At 36.0% G+C, this 21,477-nt stretch overlaps 1 protein-coding gene across 1 annotated transcript; it reads right to left on the minus strand.

Moving 5' to 3' along the window:
* Positions 1–13,332: 13,332 nt before the first annotated feature.
* LOC139902321 (uncharacterized) lies at positions 13,333–19,467 on the minus strand. Its single transcript, XM_071884960.1, has 6 exons — positions 18,930–19,467; positions 16,720–18,845; positions 15,775–15,902; positions 15,534–15,602; positions 14,455–14,522; positions 13,333–13,580 (listed from the first exon to the last, which is right to left on the minus strand). Exons 1-6 carry the CDS (start codon positions 19,465–19,467, stop codon positions 13,333–13,335), a joined length of 3,177 nt encoding a protein of 1,058 aa, XP_071741061.1.
* Positions 19,468–21,477: the final 2,010 nt, after the last annotated feature.

The raw sequence follows: 21,477 nt of genomic DNA on the forward strand, positions 1-21,477 counted from the left end.
ATTATCTAGCTTCAAAGGATCTTGGATGGCTTGAAAGTTCTTGAAGAAGGATCATGACACAAAAACAAGTTCAAGTAAGATTTTTACTCGAATTAAGATAGTTTATAGTTATAGAAATTGAATCAAAGTTTGAATATGAATATTACCTTGAATAAGAAAGATAACCTACTGTATATAACAAAGGTTTCTTGATCTTAGATGATTACTTGGAATGGATTAGAAAGCTTGGAAGTAAATTAGTAAACTTGAAGGGACTTTTGAAGTGTTCTTGAAGTGTTCTTCCTATGATGATTATAGCTTGATTCTTGAAGTGATTTTTGATGAAGATGATGATTAAATACTGGAAAAATACATTCATAATAGTGTGTGTGTTTTGAGAGAGAATTAGAAAGAGAATTGGAAGTGAAATGGAGTGAATGATGAGTGGTAATTGGTGAGTGGTGAGTGGGGTTAAAAGGAGTTCTAGTTAGTTGACTAGCTCATGGTAGAAGTTAAAATTGATTAGTCATACATGACATAATCAAGAGTGGAATCACATGCTAGTTCCTATTGGTATATACCCATAGTAAGTACGTTTTGAAGCTGTGTATAATACGGGTAAGAATACGACTAGAATTCTTGATGAAAGAAAAGAATGGGAAAGTAACTGTAACCATTTTCGTTAAGTATGAGTGTTTTGATATATGTCTTGAAGTCTTCCAAAAGTATTTTAATACATCTAAATACACTACCTGTATATACATTTTAACTGAGTCGTTAAGTCATCGTTAGTCGTTACATGTAAGTGTTGTTTTGAAACCTTTAAGTTAACGATCTCAATTAATGTTGTTAACCCATTGTTTATTATATCTAATGAGATGTTAAATTATTATATTATCATGATATTATGATAAATTAATATATCTTAATATGATATATATACATTTAAATGTCGTTACAACTATAATCGTTACATATATGTCTCGTTTCAAAATCCTTAAGTTAGTAGTCTTGTTTATATGTATATAACTCATTGTTAATATACTTATGGAGATACTTACTTATCATAATCTCATGTTAACCACATGTATATCCATATATATATCGTCATGTCGTTTTTACAAGTTTTAACGTTCGTGAATCGCCGGTCAACTTGGGTGGTCAATTGTCTATATGAAACATATTTCAATTAATCAAGTCTTAACAAGTTTGATTGCTTAACATGTTGGAAACATTTAATCATGTAAATATCAATCTCAATTAATATATATAAACATGGAAAAGTTCGGGTCACTACAGTACCTACCCGTTAAATAAATTTCGTCCCGAAATTTTAAGCTATTGAAGGTGTTGACGAATCTTCTGGAAATAGATGCGGGTATTTCTTCTTCATCTGATCTTCACACTCCCAGGTGAACTCGGGTCCTCTACGAGCATTCCATCGAACCTTAACAATTGGTATCTTGTTTTGCTTAAGTCTTTTAACCTCACGATCCATTATTTCGACGGGTTCTTCGATGAATTGGAGTTTTTCGTTGATTTGGATTTCATCTAATGGAATAGTGAGATCTTCTTTAGCAAAACATTTCTTCAAATTCGAGACGTGGAAAGTGTTATGTACAGCCGCGAGTTGTTGAGGTAACTCAAGTCGGTAAGCTACTGGTCCGACACGATCAATAATCTTGAATGGTCCAATATACCTTGGATTTAATTTCTCTCGTTTCCCAAATCGAACAACGCCTTTCCAAGGTGCAACTTTAAGTATGACCATCTCTCCAATTTCAAATTCTATATCTTTTCTTTTAATGTCAGCGTAGCTCTTTTGTCGACTTTGGGCGGTTTTCAACCGTTGTTGAATTTGGATGATCTTCTCGGTAGTTTCTTGTATAATCTCCGGACCCGTAATCTGTCTATCCCCCACTTCACTCCAACAAATTGGAGACCTGCACTTTCTACCATAAAGTGCTTCAAACGGCGCCATCTCAATGCTTGAATGGTAGCTGTTGTTGTAGGAAAATTCTGCTAACGGTAGATGTCGATCCCAACTGTTTCCGAAATCAATAACACATGCTCGTAGCATGTCTTCAAGCGTATGTATCGTCCTTTCGCTCTGCCCATCAGTTTGTGGATGATAGGCAGTACTCATGTCTAGACGAGTTCCTAATGCTTGCTGTAATGTCTGCCAGAATCTTGAAATAAATCTGCCATCCCTATCAGAGATAATAGAGATTGGTATTCCATGTCTGGAGACGACTTCCTTCAAATACAGTCGTTCTAACTTCTCCATCTTGTCATCTTCTCTTATTGGCAGGAAGTGTGCTGATTTGGTGAGACGATCAACTATTACCCAAATAGTATCAAAACCACTTGCAGTCCTTGGCAATTTAGTGATGAAATCCATGGTAATGTTTTCCCATTTCCATTCCGGGATTTCGGGTTGTTGAAGTAGACCTGATGGTTTCTGATGCTCAGCTTTGACCTTAGAACACGTCAAACATTCTCCTACGTATTTAGCAACATCGGCTTTCATACCCGGCCACCAAAAATGTTTCTTGAGATCCTTGTACATCTTCCCCGTTCCAGGATGTATTGAGTATCTGGTTTTATGAGCTTCTCTAAGTACCATTTCTCTCATATCTCCAAATTTTGGTACCCAAATCCTTTCAGCCCTATACCGGGTTCCGTCTTCCCGAATATTAAGATGCTGCTCCGATCCTTTGGGTATTTCATCCTTTAAATTTCCTTCTTTTAAAACTCCTTGTTGCGCCTCCTTTATTTGAGTAGTAAGGTTATTATGAATCATTATATTCATAGATTTTACTCGAATGGGTTCTCTGTCCTTCCTGCTCAAGGCATCGGCTACCACATTTGCCTTCCCTGGGTGGTAACGAATCTCAAAGTCGTAATCATTCAACAATTCAATCCACCTACGCTGCCTCATATTCAGTTATTTCTGATTAAATATGTGTTGAAGACTTTTGTGTTCGGTATATATAATACTTTTGACCCCATATAAGTAGTGCCTCCAAGTCTTTAATGCAAAAACAACCGCGCCTAATTCCAAATCATGCGTCGTATAATTTTGCTCGTGAATCTTCAATTGTCTAGACGCATAAGCAATCACCTTCGTTCGTTGCATTAATACACAACCGAGACCTTGCTTTGATGCATCACAATAAATCACAAAATCATCATTCCCTTCAGGCAATGACAATATAGGTGCCGTAGTTAGCTTTTTCTTCAATAACTGAAACGCTTTCTCTTGTTCATCCTTCCATTCAAATTTCTTCCCTTTATGCGTTAATGCAGTCAAGGGTTTTGCTATTCTGGAAAAGTCTTGGATGAACCTTCTGTAGTAACCAGCTAGTCCTAAAAATTGGCGTATGTGATTCGGAGTTTTCGAGGTTTCCCACTTTTCAACAGTTTCTATCTTTGTCGGATCCACCTTAATACCTTTTTTGTTCACTATGTGACCGAGGAATTGAACTTCTTCCAACCAAAATGCACACTTTGAAAATTTAGCGTACAATTCTTCCTTCCTCAATACTTCTAACACCTTTCTCAAATGTTCACCGTGTTCTTGGTCATTCTTTGAGTAAATAAGTATGTCATCAATGAAAACAATGACAAACTTGTCAAGGTATGGTCCACACACTCGGTTCATAAGGTCCATGAACACAGCTGGTGCATTAGTTAAACTAAATGGCATGACCATAAACTCGTAATGACCGTAACGTGTTCTGAAAGCAGTCTTTGGAATATCATCTTCTTTCACCCGCATTTGATGATACCCGGAACGTAAGTCAATCTTTGAATAAACAGACGAGCCTTGTAGTTGATCAAATAAGTCGTCGATTCTCGGTAGTGGGTAGCAGTTCTTGATGGTAAGTTTGTTCAACTCTCGGTAGTCGATACACAACCTGAATGTACCATCTTTCTTCTTGACAAACAAAACAGGAGCTCCCCACGGTGATGTGCTTGGTCGAATGAAACCATGCTCTAAAAGTTCTTGTAATTGGCTTTGCAGTTCTTTCATCTCACTGGGTGCGAGTCTGTAAGGAGCACGAGCTATTGGTGCAGCTCCTGGTACAAGATCTATTTGAAATTCAACGGATCGATGTGGGGGTAATCCCGGTAATTCTTTCGGAAATACATCGGGAAATTCTTTTGCGACGGGAACATTATTGATGCTCTTTTCTTCAGTTTGTACTTTCTCGACATGTGCTAGAACAGCATAGCAACCTTTTCTTATTAGTTTTTGTGCCTTCAAATTACTAATAAGATGTAGCTTCGTGTTGCCCTTTTCTCCGTACACCATTAAGGGTTTTCCTTTTTCTCGTATAATGCGAATTGCATTTTTGTAACAAACGATCTCTGCTTTCACTTCTTTCAACCAGTCCATACCGATTATCATATCAAAACTCCCTAACTCTACTGGTATCAAGTCAATCTTAAATGTTTCGCTAACCAGTTTAATTTCTCGATTCCGACATATATTATCTGCTGAAATTAATTTACCATTTGCTAATTCAAGTAAAAATTTACTATCCAAAGGCGTCAATGGACAACTTAATTTAGCACAAAAATCTCTACTCATATAGCTTCTATCCGCACCCGAATCAAATAAAACGTAAGCAGATTTATTGTCAATAAGAAACGTACCCGTAACAAGCTCCGGGTCTTCCTGTGCCTCTGCCGCATTAATATTGAAAACTCTTCCGCGGCCTTGTCCATTCGTGTTCTCCTGGTTCGGGCAATTTCTAATAATGTGGCCCGGTTTTCCACATTTATAACAAACTACATTGGCATAACTTGCTCCGACACTACTTGCTCCGCCATTACTCGTTCCGACACCATTTGTTCCTTTCGTTCTATTAACCCCTGGTCCGTAGACCTCACACTTCGCCGCGCTATGACCATTTCTTTTACACTTGTTGCAAAATTTGGTGCAGAACCCCGAGTGATACTTTTCACACCTTTGGCATAGCTGCTTCGAATTGTTGTTGTTGTTACGGTTATTATTGTTGTTGGGATGATTGTTGTAGTTGCTGTTGTTGTTGTTGTTGTTGTTGTTGTTGTTGTTGTTGTTGTTGGGCTGTTTGTTGTAGTTGCGATTGATGTTGCGATTGTTGGGATAATTGTTGCGATTATTGTTGTAATTGCTGTTGTTGTTGTATTGGTGATTCTTATCACCGTTTTCCTCTCACTTTCTTTTGACTTGCTTCACATTGGCCTCTTCTGCAGTCTGTTCTTTAATTCTTTCTTCAATCTGGTTCACTAGTTTGTGAGCCATTCTACATGCCTGTTGTATGGAGGCGGGCTCGTGTGAACTTATATCTTCTTGGATTCTTTCCGGTAATCCTTTCACAAACGCGTCGATCTTCTCTTCCTCATCTTCGAATGCTCCCGGACACAATAGGCACAATTCTGTGAATCGTCTTTCGTATGTGGTAATATCAAATCCTTGGGTTCATAACCCTCTAAGTTCTGTCTTGAGCTTATTGACCTCTGTTCTGGGACGGTACTTCTCGTTCATCAAGTGCTTGAATGCTGACCACGGTAGTGCGTACGCATCGTCTTGTCCCACTTGCTCTAGATAGGTATTCCACCATGTTAACGCAGAACCTATGAAGGTATGCATAGCGTACTTTACTTTGTCCTCTTCAGTACACTTACTTATGGCAAACACCGATTCGACCTTCTCGGTCCACCGTTTCAATCCGATCGGTCCTTCGGTTCAATCAAATTCCAAAGGTTTGCAGGCAGTGAATTCTTTGTAGGTGCATCCTACACGATTTCCTGTACTGCTAGATCTAAGGTTATTGTTGGTATGTAGCGCAGCCTGTACTGCGGCTATGTTTGAAGCTAGAAAAGTACGGAATTCCTCTTCATTCATATTCACGGTGTGTCGAGTAGTCGGTTCCATTTCCTTCAAAATAGTCAAATGGAACAAGTTAATCATACAGAATATTAAGAGTAGTTAATAGTATTTCGTAGCATAATATGAACTCATTTATAAAAGCTTTTTCTTCATATTAGCGTTTTATAAGTTTAAATTCGGGTAGTACCTACCCGTTAAGTTCATACTTAGTAGCTAATATACAATTCAACTACTACAATTCTATATGAAAAACTGATTATAATAATATTTCGCGTTCAAACTTTTATACAATATTTTACAAACTTACAATACCGCTTATTTTACATAAAGCATGAAATATAGCACACAATAACTTTGATACAAGATAGTTGTGAAGATAATTCTAGCTAGTACACAAGTCGTTCAGCAAAGGCAATAAAGACACGTAATTCATACGTCCAGAAACAAGTCATGCATTCTGGTTTTACTAGGACTACTTCCCATCCTTGGTCTTGTGGAACATAACCGTTATGGCCGTTGATAAGACAGCGTGTTGTAACGTCGTCAAAGGGACGAGGGTTACGTAATGTCCAACAGTCCCGTAACAATCTAAAAACCTCATTTCTTACCCCAATTACCGACTCCGTCACTTGTGGGAACGTATTGTTTAATAGTTGTAGGCCGATGTTCTTGTTCTCACTTTGGTGAGAAGCGAACATTACTAATCCGTAAGCATAACATGCTTCTTTATGTTGCATGTTAGCCGCTTTTTCTAAATCACGAAGTCCAATATTCGGATATATTGAGTCAAAATAATTTCTTAACCCATTGCGTAAAATAGCATTTGGGTTCCCCGCAATATATGCGTCAAAGTAAACACATCGTAACTTATGGATTTCCCAATGTGATATCCCCCATCTTTCGAACGAAAGCCTTTTATAAACCAAGGCATTCTTGGAACGTTCTTCGAATGTCTTACAAACTGATCTCGCCTTAAATAGTTGTGCCGAAGAATTCTGACCGACTCTAGACAAGATTTCATTAATCATGTCTCCGGGTAGGTCTCTTAAAATATTGGGTTGTCTATCCATTTTGTGTTTTTATACTGTAAAATAGACAAGAGTTAGATTCATAAAAAAAAACATACTTATTAATACAAGCAATTTTTACATATATCATAAAGCATAAGCACACTATATTACATATATTACACCACATGAATACAACTATCTTATTCCGACTCGCTTGTTTCTTCTTCTTCGGTTTTGGTTCATTTTGCCAAGTTTCTAGGGATATATGATGTTCCCCTAATACGAGCCGTCGTTTTCCACATTGGTTTAGAAAAACCTGGTGGTTTAGAGGTTCCCGGGTCATTGTTACAACTTAAGGACTTCGGGGGTTGACGATACATATAAAGTTCATCGGGGTTGGAATTAGATTTCTCTATTTTTATGCCCTTTCCCTTATTATTTTCTTTTACCTTTTTAAATTCAGTTGGGGTAATTTCTATAACATCATCGGAATTCTCGTCAGAATCCGATTCATCAGAGAATTGGTAATCCTCCCAATATTTTGCTTCCTTAGCGGAAACACCATTGACCATAATTAAACTTGGTCGGTTGGTTGAGGATTTTCTTTTACTTAGCCGTTTTATTATTTCCCCCACCGGTTCTATTTCTTCATCCGGTTCCGATTCTTCTTCCGGTTCCGATTCTTCTTCTGGTTCCGACTCTTCTTCCTGTTCCTCTTCGGGAACTTGTGAATCAGTCCACGAATCATTCCAATTTACATTTGACTCTTCATTATTATTAGGTGAGTCAATGGGACTTGTTCTAGAGGTAGACATCTATCACATAATATCAAACGCGTTAAGAGATTAATATATCACATAATATTCACATGTTAAAAATATATAGTTTCCAACAAAATTTGTTAAGCAATCATTTTTCAAGTAAACACGGTCGAAGTCCAGACTCACTAATGCATCCTAACAAACTCGATAAGACACCCTAATGCAAAATTCTGGTTCTCTAAGACCAACGCTCGGATACCAACTAAAATGTCCCGTTCTTATTGATTAAAAACGTTCCATATTAATTGATTTCGTTGCGAGGTTTTGACCTCTATATGAGACGTTTTTCAAAGACTGCATTCATTTTTAAAACAATCCATAACCTTTATTTCATAGATAAAGGTTTTAAAAAGCTTTACGTAGATTATCAAATAATGATAATCTAAAATATCCTGTTTACACACGACCATTACATGATGGTTTACAATACAAATATGTTACAACAAAATAAGTTTCTTGAATGCAGTTTTTACACAATATCATACAAGCATGGACTCCAAATCTCGTCCTTATTTAAGTATGCGACAGCGAAAGCTCTTAATAATCACCTGAGAATAAACATGCTTAAAACGTCAACAAAAATGTTGGTGAGTTATAGGTTTAACCTATATATATCAAATCATAATAATAGACCACAAGATTTCATATTTCAATACACATCCCATACATAGAGATAAAAATCATTCATATGGTGAACACCTGGTAATCGATATTAACAAGATGCATATATAAGAATATCCCCATCATTCTGGGACACCCTTCGGATATGATATAAATTTCGAAGTACTAAAGCATCCGGTACTTTGGATGGGGTTTGTTAGGCCCAATAGATCTATCTTTAGGATTCGCGTCAATTAGGGTGTCTGTTCCCTAATTCTTAGATTAACAGACTTAATAAAAAGGGGCATATTCGATTTCGATAATTCAACCATAGAATGTAGTTTCACGTACTTGTGTCTATTTTGTAAATCATTTATAAAACCTGCATGTATTCTCATCCCAAAAATATTAGATTTTAAAAGTGGGACTATAACTCACTTTCACAGATTTTTACTTCGTCGGGAAGTAAGATTTGGCCACTGGTTGATTCACGAACCTATAACAATATATACATATATATCAAAGTATGTTCAAAATATATTTACAACACTTTTAATATATTTTGATGTTTTAAGTTTATTAAGTCAGCTGTCCTCGTTAGTAACCTACAACTAGTTGTCCACAGTTAGATGTACAGAAATAAATCGATAAATATTATCTTGAATCAATCCACGACCCAGTGTATACGTATCTCAGTATTGATCACAACTCAAACTATATATATTTTGGAATCAACCTCAACCCTGTATAGCTAACTCCAACATTCACATATAGAGTGTCTATGGTTGTTCCGAAATATATATAGATGTGTCGACATGATAGGTCGAAACATTGTATACGTGTCTATGGTATCTCAAGATTACATAATATACAATACAAGTTGATTAAGTTATGGTTGGAATAGATTTGTTACCAATTTTCACGTAGCTAAAATGAGAAAAATTATCCAATCTTGTTTTACCCGTAACTTCTTCATTTTAAATCCGTTTTGAGTGAATCAAATTGCTATGGTTTCATATTGAACTCTATTTTATGAATCTAAACAGAAAAAGTATAGGTTTATAGTCGGAAAAATAAGTTACAAGTCGTTTTTGTAAAGGTAGTCATTTCAGTCGAAAGAACGACGTCTAGATGACCATTTTAGAAAACATACTTCCACTTTGAGTTTAACCATAATTTTTGGATATAGTTTCATGTTTATAATAAAAATAATTTTCTAACTTCGAAGCTTCTTCCTTGTTCTAATCGCCTGAGAACAATATAAACCAAGACAGTATAGTGCTATAATAAAAATTAGACACATGGGCACTAATATTGCTCATTTACACTACGTTTCTTAACGCAATATCTACCTCGTTTTACTCGGTTTTGACCTTCATATCGCTTATAAGTGAAAAAAATGGGAAAATTCGCGTTCTAAGCATGATTGCAGTCTTGAGTGTGAAATTGGTGCAAAATTGACCAAAATGTTATGCAAAAGATCAAGAAAACTCCAAAGTGCTAAAAATGACCAAGAACGACGTTCCAAACCATAGGAACGGTGTTCCAAATGCCAGAACGGTGTTTCAAACAAAGGAACAACGTTCCACCTGCTGAAAAGAACGTCTCATGTCTGAAGAACGATGTCCCAATACAAAGGAAATGAAGAAAAGTGGAACAAAGCATTTAGAGGCCGAATTGGGAACGACGTTCCTAAATAAGGAACGGAGTTCCACTTTCAAGTGCAACAGAACGACGTTCCACATTGTGGAACGGCGTTCCACCTTATTGAGCAAAAGGAACGACGTTGCAAATCCAGGAACGACATTCCCCTGGGTTTTCTGGGTAGAATTTTAAATGAGAGTATAAATAGAAAGAGACGGGGGTTTTCAATAACAAGAAGTGTAGAGTTAGTGCAGTTTTGGAGGAGTAATTAGGTTTTGGGAGCTTATTAATTAGGGTTTTCATCAATCTTCATCAATTACATCAAGGATTTGGAGCTAGCTCAAGATCTAGGGTGTAACAGACTGAAACCGGGGTTAAAAGTAAGATTACTTAATTACCCTTAGATTTATAATTGTGTTTAAAATACACTTTTATTTTAATAATATGTTTATTATTAATTGAATATGTGGTTAAGACCAGTTTGTGACAAGGGTCACAGAAATGGTTCGTTAGTTGAATTTGGACTCTGTTAGGATTGCCAAATTAAGTATGAAAGTTATCAGATAACTGGTAAATACCCGTATGGTATACGGAATAGGTTTCCTCATAGTGAAGATACCTAAATTAGAAATATATATATCTGTACATTCTATCCTTTCTCATTTTAGCAATCTAAAACCCTAAATCACTCTCTGATCTTGAGAACCTAAAATTAACTAGTGCAAATCCAAGCTTTAGACTTTGTGAATCTGATTCAAGTAATTTCAAGCATCAAGTCAAGGTAATTATCTCAAAAGTTTGATGAATTTAAATGAGTTTTAAGTGGGTATTGTAAAAGTGAACTTTGTATGCTTGATTTTTGTTATGAATATGTTTATGATCATGATTAGACTTAGAAACATGTTTGATATATGCTTCATGATCTAATTACACTGTGAATTGAGCAAGAACCTGTTAAAAATGATGAATTGTGTTTTAGAACTTGAGTTTATGATAAAGTGAGTATTTTGGGATGAATTAATCCCAAATCTTGATTGTAGATGCTAGATTTTGATGCTTATAGTTAGGAAAAGTGTTTATGCATGATTAGTATGTTTCCATATGCTTGAATTTGGACTATAATCCTCGAAATCGAGCCTTTTTGGCTTAAAATCACCAAATCAACGAAGCTGATGGTGAAGAAGAAGGTGCTCGAAAACTCGCTCGAAAACAGTGCTCGAAACTCGCTCGAAAAGAGTGCTCGAGAACCTTCTGCTCGAAAACATGTTACTCTTCGAAAACTTGAAATTGCTCGAAAACATGTTACTGCTCGAAAACTCGAAACTGCTCGAAAACTCGAATTTGCTCGAAAACTCGAATTGCTCGAAAACTCGAATTGCTCGAAAACTATGGTATGCTCGAGAACTTTTGCTCGAAAACCTTAGGTGCTCGAGAACCCCATGTTGCTCGTAAACCTTGTCTGTTATGTGAATATTTTCCGTTGAATGTAAAGTTGTGTATTCATACTTGGATATAATACTAACTTGGGATATTATGTGATGATTCACATGTGATAAACAAAAAGGTGAAGGCTCAGGAAGATTAGACCTCTGAGAACCTTCAATAGTTGGTAATCGGTGAGTGGTTCTATCTACGGATAGAGTTTAAGTAGCAGACTATTCTACTTGTGTTTACTCTGTTATCTTGTAGTGTAATGATAACCATGCTATTGTTATTAGAATTGCCATGCTAGTTTGTTGTATGCATGATGTTATGTGATTTTGTGTGCACACTGTGTTTGACACCAACCGAGGCTAGGTCAGGTTGGGAACCCGCCGAGGCTAGGTCAGGTAAGGGTTCGTATGAGGTCAACCGAGGCTAGGTCAGGTTGGATCCAAGTCCTATGGTTCGTTCAGTATAACGTGCAAGGACGCATGGGTTGCGTCTGGATGGTTATACAGTTAACTCGATAGGAAGGATTATTGGTAGACTCTAGCCCGATCAGCTAGGAGTCGTGTGCTCGTACAAGCCGCCGATCCTCATATTGTCGTTGTTGATGTTGTGGCTATTTTATGCTAGTTGGACGTTAGCAGATTATCATAAGTTATGCATGATGGTACTTATGCTTAGTCTAATAGATAGATTCCATTCACTTAGCGGTACGCTAATCCCCCACATTCCTCCCCCGCAGGTTTAGGTACTGCTAGTTAGATGGGAGCTGTTGATGAAGACGTGTTGACTCTGCAAACTCTGATGTGTCTTTTTGTACTAATACACCAGAAGTTTTAAGTGGCGTCGTTTGTAAATAAGTATTATATAGTGTGGATTTTTGTTATACTTTAACTAAGGTTATGTTTTAATATAATATGTCTTCCGCTGTGATTTCAAAAACAATAATAATAATAAAATAAAAATGGCTGGCGTCACATAGGGCATGTTCTTCAGCATCTTCATCTTCTACCTCTAGCTCAAAGTTGTAATTTCATAGTTTGGTACAATTTCATCTTTAATATTGCATTATGATTTTGAGTCTTCATTTACTTTGATTATTGTGTTAGTTCTCGCCATGCTTGGATAGATTCTTATATGTACACTTGATTATAAAGCTTGTAAGCTAAGAATTGTTCATTACTTATGTTTATGATTGTGTTTGAATGAATTTATGAGTTGTTGATTGAGTTGTGCTACTAGAATTAGCTAAAGAACCTTTGCTATGTTTGTTTTGGGTTTTTATTTGATTATATAAGTTGCCTAGCTCTTCTTAGGGATTTGATTAGTGAAGCAATATATACTTCAACACTTAGGTGATCTTGACAATCAAATTGGAGATTCCAAGGGATTAGGTTCTTGGTTTGAGTTGGTTTTCAATTGATCCTTAGTCAAAGTAGCAACGTCTGGTTTTCTTAAGGGATTTTTGATTACCAAAAGGATTTTAAGGGATTTTAATCCAAGCTAAGTGCTAATGGTTTGCTCATGATTCAACTGGATCTTATTGATGTAAGCTTATGGGAATTCGCGAATGTTAATTTGATCATTAGAGTTTTGGTAGGGATACTAGAACACATATTTGAATACAATTTGATCTTAATTAGAACAAAGAACAATCCGAATGCTTCAAGTGGATTAGTCAAGTGTGCATGCATTTAATATTGTTATTTGTTAATCATTTCTATTTGCTTTCTAATATTTCAAGTGTCTTTTCAAAATGTTTCGCAACAAACCACCAAACCAAACAAACCTTAGGATAATTATTAGTTTTCATCAATTCAATTAGCATTAACGCTCTCTTGGGACGAATCTTAAAGGGAAAACTTACTAATACAATGACCGAGTCATTGTTTCTTGAAGCTTGTCATTTTAGTCGAGTCCACATTTATTACAAATCAAATTTAAAAGAAAGCATAATGCAAAAAGCTTATCAAGCACCATAATGGCTAAAAAACTGACACTTAACATACCTTTTCCCAACACAACACTGTCGGTAGACTGTCAAAGACAGCCGATCGACTGTCTCAGACAGTCGGTCGACTATCTCTATCAATCTCCAACGGTCGACTGTCAAAGCCAGCCGGTCAACTGTGTTCATCAGCTGCAGTAGCAGCAAACTTATGGGTTTTGAGCCAAATCCACCAAATCTTGATCCTGGACTCGATTTTGACCTCAAAACTGAACACATGTTGTTTACAAAACATTTTGGGATATAAACCCACAAGTTTCTCACATAAACAACATCAAATTGAGCAATTTGACACCAAAATAACTTTTATACAAAACCTAACTTAAAAACCCATTTTCACACGAGTTTGGACATGAAAAGACACGATTCTTATTTTAAACGAGATACAAACAACACTAGAACTGATTTCTAACACAAATCATGCTCCAAAAACGAGATTGGATGATTAAGGTTTCAAGTGGGTGAGAGATAGGTACGAGAGTGTTTGTGTGAAGATTCTGGAAAATAAACTGATGAGGCAGATACAACCCTTAAAAGGGTTTAAAACACATGCCCCACAACACAGGGTATTTACTAGTTATCTGATATCTTGCGTACTTTGTTAGGTGGCCTTAACGGAGTATAAAATAAATAAAAAAACTTGTTCTGTGACCCTTGTCACAAACTGATCTTAACCAAACAATCAGATAACATTAAACACACAACTAACATAAAAGCACATATAGTCACAATTATAAACCTATGACCAAAAAGGTCATCTTACATCTAGCCCAGGTTTCTGTCTCTTACACCATAAATGCTTTTGATGACCTTGACCCACAAGGATGTGGTTTCGGTTTTAAACCTCCACCAGTTGTCGATCAAACCAATGTTTTTACTTTTTAACGAACCCAAGCTTAACACCCCCCCCCCCCTCTCATTAAAAAGTAAGAGCATTTCATCCCATTTAACCCACACAATTTTCAACTTATTACCCTACCCGCCCCGAGAAAAAATACGTCTTACGTAAATAGGACAATAACTCGACCCACCTGTTGCCATTTCCAGTTTCTTAATCTATATTTTAAGGAATGGTTTGTGTACATGTTCGTGCAAATTTCCTGATTTCCACTGCAGTTTTCCCATGTTTTAACTTAATCTGCCCATTCTTTCTGCCAACATAAGATCTAAAAGTTAACAAAAATTGGAAAGCAACATAAGTCCTGGTATAACCATTTTCGCAAATAGAGAAGTAATTGCTTAAGTACTACTCTGACAAAAAGTTACTTGCTCATCCATTATTATGAGATCCGCTCGTTTCATACCCGTTCTTGAACCTCTTTTCGAAGTAGCTTAACTTTTATCCCAATATTTACTCTGGTGAGATTTATATCTCGAATCATGATCATATTACCTGCCAAAATTGTTATTCACAAGCTGTATGCGTTTGTGGGTTAAGCAGACATGTCTAAATCGACCGATACTCAATTTAACACCTACTATTCTGTCCGCGATGCTCCGAGCAAATGTTACATACTAATCATTCTGCTCTTTTTGGTTAGCTGTTGCTGACCATTCTGCTGGCCTTTTACTAATATTTTATCTCTCAATTGTTGTTGTATATCTCCATATTTTATTGTTGTAAAAAACATGTAATCGTTATAGATCAAACATACAAACTTATCACAAATAGTTCTCTGAATTCCCATCACTGAATTAATCAAAGTTTAAAAAATGAAAGTTTAAAATTGGTAGCATCTAAATTTGCCAATGTCATTTAAAATTCTTAACAAAGATAAATCTATTGAAAAGAGGGCGTAAATCACTTTCTATGTATGTGATACAGACAGTCTCTTCTACTTGTTTCATCAAACACTTACATAGTCTGTTTTTAAGTAAGTCAAGTCATGATCTAAGATTATTAAGTGGTTAACTGTTGAAATGATCATCGTTGTTACTAAACTAATTCATCATATTTAATAAATCAAGTTACATCACACTAAGTAAACCTTAGGAAAATGAATTCGAGTTTAGAAACATTTTTAGTAACAATATTTAATGACATCAATATATTTTAGGAAAGATCATAAAGAACTTCCAAAAGAAAGATCAGAAATAATGTGTTGTCTAATCTCATATATAATGTGTTTAATCACATCTTATGTATTCTGGCTAGGAATTACCTGATGATATTTTTTTTCTTCATATTTTGGTTATCTAATCGCTTGCTAATCTTTCTACATTGCTTATTCCTTCAATATGAATATGTCATCATTGTATCCTCAATGATGACATTTTGTCAAAAATAATGATGTAAAAGTTCTAACAATCTATTATTGGCTACAGTAGATACTTCATATTTGATAGCCTATATTTTTACTAAAAACACCAACAAAATGAAAGAATAAAAGAGTAACCAATTACCTAGTTACGATATAATTAGGATCAATCCGTTTCAAGCCACTTAGCAGCAGTAGTGGCGGCATCAGTAGCAGTGCAGCAACATCAGTGACAGTAGTAGCATCGGCAGCAGCAACAGCAAGCGTGATGTTCTTGTTTGTTTTTTGAGTGTAATGAGCATCATAAACATTAGCATAACACGAACCATTAAAAAATAACCATAGATAATTATATACAATTCAACTATAATACTATTTACATTTCGAAACACATTATAGAGCCAATAAAGCACATCAGTCGAGTCTACTAAGTACCACATCGTATATAATTCTAATTTTGAAAATTAAAGTAAACAAATTTAAGGTTGATTTCTAATTTAAAAATTTGGTATGAAGTGTAGTAAGCAGCGTTGTAAAAAACCCGATTACTCGCCGATTAATCTCCGATTAATCATATTTAAGAGCAATCCGTTCCGATTTTCAAAAATCCGTTTAATTAAACGGTCAACGTTAATTAATGGGTCAAAATCGAATTTGGTAATCAAAGTCAGTTAAAGTAAAAAATGATTAACATTTTAACATTAATTTAAACTAGAACTTTATAGTTTTTAAGCAAAATGAATACTTTTTTTTTTTTTTTTGAAAAGCAAGAAAGCATTGAACATTAAAAAAAGAAAGGATACAAAAGAAGGCACCGACCAAACAGGGGAGGACGGCCCAAAGAAACGAAAAAACAATACAATGTGCAAAGAAAGCACAAAGAAACGAAAACACGAACTAAGCTATAAGTCTAGAAAAAAATGGGGGTTTACAAGCCAATTTAACCAGTCGATCTTCTTTCCTTTTAGCCTACCCGAAATCCATTCATACGATTTGACTTGAATCTCACTAACTAAAACCGTGGCGCTGCATGAGTCGTGTTATGAAACACCATTTGATTTCGACATTTCCACAAGTAGTAAGCACATACCCAAACCACTGCTTGCCATAATTTTTGACCAAGAGCGGTCGAAGAGTGAGCTACCTTACCTTCAAGAATATCAACATCTGAAAATGAGTGATTACCGAAGTTCCACCATTTATGAATACGGGCCCAAACATCCAAGGCGAATTTACATCTAACAAGTGAATGATCCACCGATTCAAGATCGTCGTCACAAACTGGGCACCGAACACTATGAAGGTCGATGCCCCTTTTGTCAAGTTCCATCCGAACCGGGATTCTTTTCTTTAACGACCACCACACAAAAATTTCGAGCTTTTTAGGAACTAGATTGTTCCTCATCATTTTTTGAATTACATTAGGGATACCGAGGATATGAACATCTAGAAGGGAAGATAACTTCTTGACCATAAAGACACCATTATCCGAAAGCACCCACTTCCACGATTCACGGGCATTAAAATCAAAATGAAAGGATTTTAATAAATTTTCGATTTCAGTAAGTTCATCCGAAGTTCTACCGGTAGGATCACAAGACCATGACCAATTGAGATGCAAGCCTGCTGAAACAGAAGCTGCAGCTGCACGAAATGAAGCTGCAACAGAAGCTGCAGTTTCTGCTGCTGAGAACGAATCTGTTGCTGTTGCCGAAATTGAAGAATCTGAGATGATACGATCACTAACCAGTGCATCTTTATTCGATTCGAGCATATAAAGTCTTGGGAACATGTTCTTGAAACTCTCCGAGCCGCACCAATTGTCATTCCAAAACAAAGTATTTCTCCCGTCACCGATTGATTTCTTGAAAGAGGTTTTGAAAGCAACTTGACAATCTTCAATGTTATTTCCTACAAGAATAATGTTGTACCAAATACCCGAGGCCGATAGATGAGCAAGCCCAACTCCCGACCTCAAGCCGCCGTCAATTCCATAAATACTACGAATAATTTTTGTCCAAAGGCAATTAGTTTCGATTTTGAACCTCCACCACCACTTGCCCAAAAGAGCAAGGTTTTTGCCTTTTAAGGACCCTATATTTAGACCCCCCGCCCCATAAGGTAAACAAGTGTATGCCCATTTAACCCAAGAAATTTTAGATCCCGAAAAATCCCCACCCAAAAAAAAGATACGTCGCACACTCTCAAGAAGTTTAAGCACACAAGGCGGAGCACGAAAAAGCGCAAGGTAATACAATGGGAGACTATTAAGCACCGATTTTAAAAGGACTAATCTACCACCAAAGGACAACGTCCTCATTTTCCATTCCGATAATCTTTTTTTGAACTTTTCAATAACCGAATTCCAATCACTAATTTTCTTCATTTTAGCACCGATTGGGAGACCAAGATATATAAAGGGGAATTTGCAGGCTTGACAGCCCATACGGTTAGCCAACATATCTATCTCACCTGAATCGGCCCCCACGCCATAGAGACAACTTTTGTGAAAGTTAACCTTTAGACCCGAAGCTAACTCAAAGCATTTTAAGATGTAGATAAGATTACGTGCATTTGACATAGACAAATCACCAAAGAATATAGTGTCATCCGCATATTGCAGATGTGAAATAACAACTTTATCGTTTCCAATCTCCACACCTTTAAAAATGCCTCGATCAACTGTGGCTTTGGTAAGAATGTTAAGGCCTTCCGCGGCAAGAATAAAAAGAAACGGGGAAAGTGGATCACCTTGCCTAACTCCTCTACCCATAGAAAATTCCGTGGTGGGAGACCCGTTAATAAGGATAGAGATGGAAGCCGACTTTAGACAAGCAAGGATCCACCTACACCATTTACTACCAAATCCCATGCTCGACATAACTTCCATAAGAAAATCCCAATTCAAACTATCAAACGCATTCTCGAAATCAACCTTAAAAACTAGGCTTCTTTTCTTTTGGTTTTTCAAATATTCGATCGATTCATTAGCGATGAGAACACCATCAAGTATATATCTATCTTTTAGAAACGCACTTTGTTCCGAACCGACTAATCTTGGAATCACCTTTCTAAGCCTATTAGAGAGAATTTTCGCTACGATTTTATAGAAGCTTCCGATAAGACTAATGGGACGATAATCGTTAAGAGTAATGGGGTCAATCGTTTTTGGGATTAAGGTAACAAAAGAGGCATTGCACCCTTTTGAAAATTCTCCTTTTTCCCAAAATCAAGTGATGGCATTAATAACATCCTCCTTGATAATGTCCCAAAACTTTTTAAAAAATCTTATATTAAAACCGTCCGGCCCAGGAGCTTTCAAACACCCACAATCATGAATAGCTTCTACAATTTTCGATTCACTAATCGGGGCTTCGAGTTCATTTGCCTCTTCAGGAGATAAAGTAGGATATGTAAGATCCACTAGGCTAGGCCTTGCACCCGGGAGATCCTCAAAACGAGATTTGAAATGGTGATATGCCGCCTCTTTGATGTCACTTGGGTTTTCGCACCAAACCCCATTAATGGATAATCCCCGAATATTATTTTTGTTATACCCTCTTTTTATCATCGAGTGGAAATACCTCGAGTTTTCATCACCTTCGAGAATCCAACGAGCCCGAGCTTTTTGCTTTAGCATGTTCACTTTGATTTTCTCCTTTTGGAACCATTCTTTTCTCGCATCCAACCATTGCCTTCTTTCGACATCATCAATAGTTCCTTTCTCGGCTTTGAGTTCAAGGGAGTTTGCAATGGATTTTAAAACCTGAATATCACCCTCTAAATTTCCGAATTTTTGGAAGCTTTTTGTTTTTAATGCCAATTTGGTTTTCTTCATTTTGTTTCTTAAACAACAATCTTTACGAGAACCCCGCCTCCATCTTCGGCCCAAGCATCTTTTATGACATGTTCAACATCCTCCATATCGAGCCATTCATCAAAAACTTTAAGGGGTTTCGGACCCAAATTTCTATCATCGTCTTTGAGAATAATTGGGCAATGATCCGATTGCCTCGATCTAAAGCAACCACCGAGAGACTACTCCATAGATTATGAAAATTATCATTTACTAAGAAGCGGTCAAGTTTACTAAACTTTATACCGTCATCGCTTACTCGAGTAAACAATCTACCACCTAACGGAATATCAATTAACTTGGCTTTATCGATGAACTCATTGAACATTTTCGCTCTAGAATCGATAAATTGACCATTTAACCTTTCTTCAACGGATCTAACTTCATTAAAATCGCCACAAACCACCCAAGCATCATTCACATCAATCGAAATTCTACCATATAATTGATCCCAAAATAGTTGATTGCTTTGGTCATCATGCGGGCCATACACATTCACAATGTTTAACTTCACCCCGGAACTCTTCCAAAAACCTCGCACACCAATAAAAAAATTCGATATTTACACATAAAATTTATTTTTATATTTATGGTTTTTTTCTATATTTACACATAAAATTTTTGAAATTTAATATTTAAATGTACACAGTACAATCAGATTAATCCCCGATTAATCTCTGAATTACCGATTAATCCTTCTAAAGTCCACCGATTAATCCCCGAATAGGGAATTTTGCAACCTTGGTAGTAAGACTTAAATATATAAGTTCAACAAATGAACACATCATAGTGTAATTAGGTGTTAAATTACTATCTCGACATGTAAGGGTTAAAATATAAACCAAATAGACACATTATAAATTTGCCTCGTGCACCATACTATGTAAATGAATACAACACTATATTGACATTAACGGTGGATATCGTATATATATGTACAGTATTTACTACACTAAGTAGAATACCGAGGTTGATGACCGAGTGATAACGACCATCTCAACAAAAACACAAACCACAACATCAATATTCAGATTCACACATTTTTACAACCATAAACAACTCGGTCAATGTGACATTTATTATTTTAATAATCTTTAGAAACATGAAAAGATACATGATTAAATCTTGGAACTTACCTTGTGAACAAAACCGAAGACCCCGTGGCATATCTAAGCAACTTGCAAATCCTCGTATGCACAAAATCTCATAATATGTAAAAATATGAAAAAGAAAGATAAGGCTCATATTTGTTTTAAATCAAGTAGGAGAACATGAATCGTCATAGCTTCAAATTTTAGATTCCCTTGCAAAGATACAAAGTTAATTTTTTTTTTATCGTTGCTTGAGTCAACCTCCCACATATTGAACATCACAGCCCTTATTTTTAAACCCTCTTTCTATAAATGCCAACCCTAGTGTGGTAGTAGAAAACGTCAATTTGAGGGTCTAATTTCAAAACAAAACGACAGAACTCCCTTTGACTTTTCTTATAGATGAAAATTGCAATCGAAAAAAATGATGGCATGGCTGCAATAAGATGTTGCCATGCCAACATACAACACCCTAAATATAATTGACAATTAATATTTATTGCACAGATTATAGTCACAGAGGCATGGCTGCAATTAAAATGTTGTCCTGCCAAGATACAAAACATTACATAATTCATCATGACAGCTAAAATGTTGCCCTGCCTGAACTAATTTTGACCTGTTTTAACCCGAAACTGCTTTTCATCCATTTTAACCCCAAACCACTTTAGTTATGTACACAGCGTAAAGAAACTGACAATTTCAACCCAAGATTATCCATGTCCATGTAATCATTAAACTATGATATGTATGTAGCATTTGTACCTGAATCAGATTTACAGTTTTTAAGAAATATTCAAAATTGATCATAGTAAAAAATTGGGTCTTGCAAAATTTAGCTTTTATTTATTATATATATAAATATAAATAAAAGGGACGACAACAGTTTTATTAAATCGTA

The sequence above is a fragment of the Rutidosis leptorrhynchoides genome, chromosome 3 (assembly GCF_046630445.1).
Source record: "Rutidosis leptorrhynchoides isolate AG116_Rl617_1_P2 chromosome 3, CSIRO_AGI_Rlap_v1, whole genome shotgun sequence".
Taxonomy (NCBI): domain Eukaryota; kingdom Viridiplantae; phylum Streptophyta; class Magnoliopsida; order Asterales; family Asteraceae; genus Rutidosis; species Rutidosis leptorrhynchoides.

What these genes read in the sequence shown, in the direction of transcription:
- LOC139902321 (XM_071884960.1), bottom strand. Translation starts at nt 19,467, where the DNA reads ATGAAGAAAACCAAATTGGCATTAAAAACAAAAAGCTTCCAAAAATTC. An exon ending in TATGGCAAGCAGTGGTTTGG is followed by an intron (nt 15,903 to 16,719) that starts GTATGTGCTTAC and finishes AAAACAAACAAG; the next exon opens with AACATCACGCTTGCTGTTGC. An exon ending in CCTAATTATATCGTAACTAG is followed by an intron (nt 15,603 to 15,774) that starts GTAATTGGTTAC and finishes TTCATATTGAAG; the next exon opens with GAATAAGCAATGTAGAAAGA.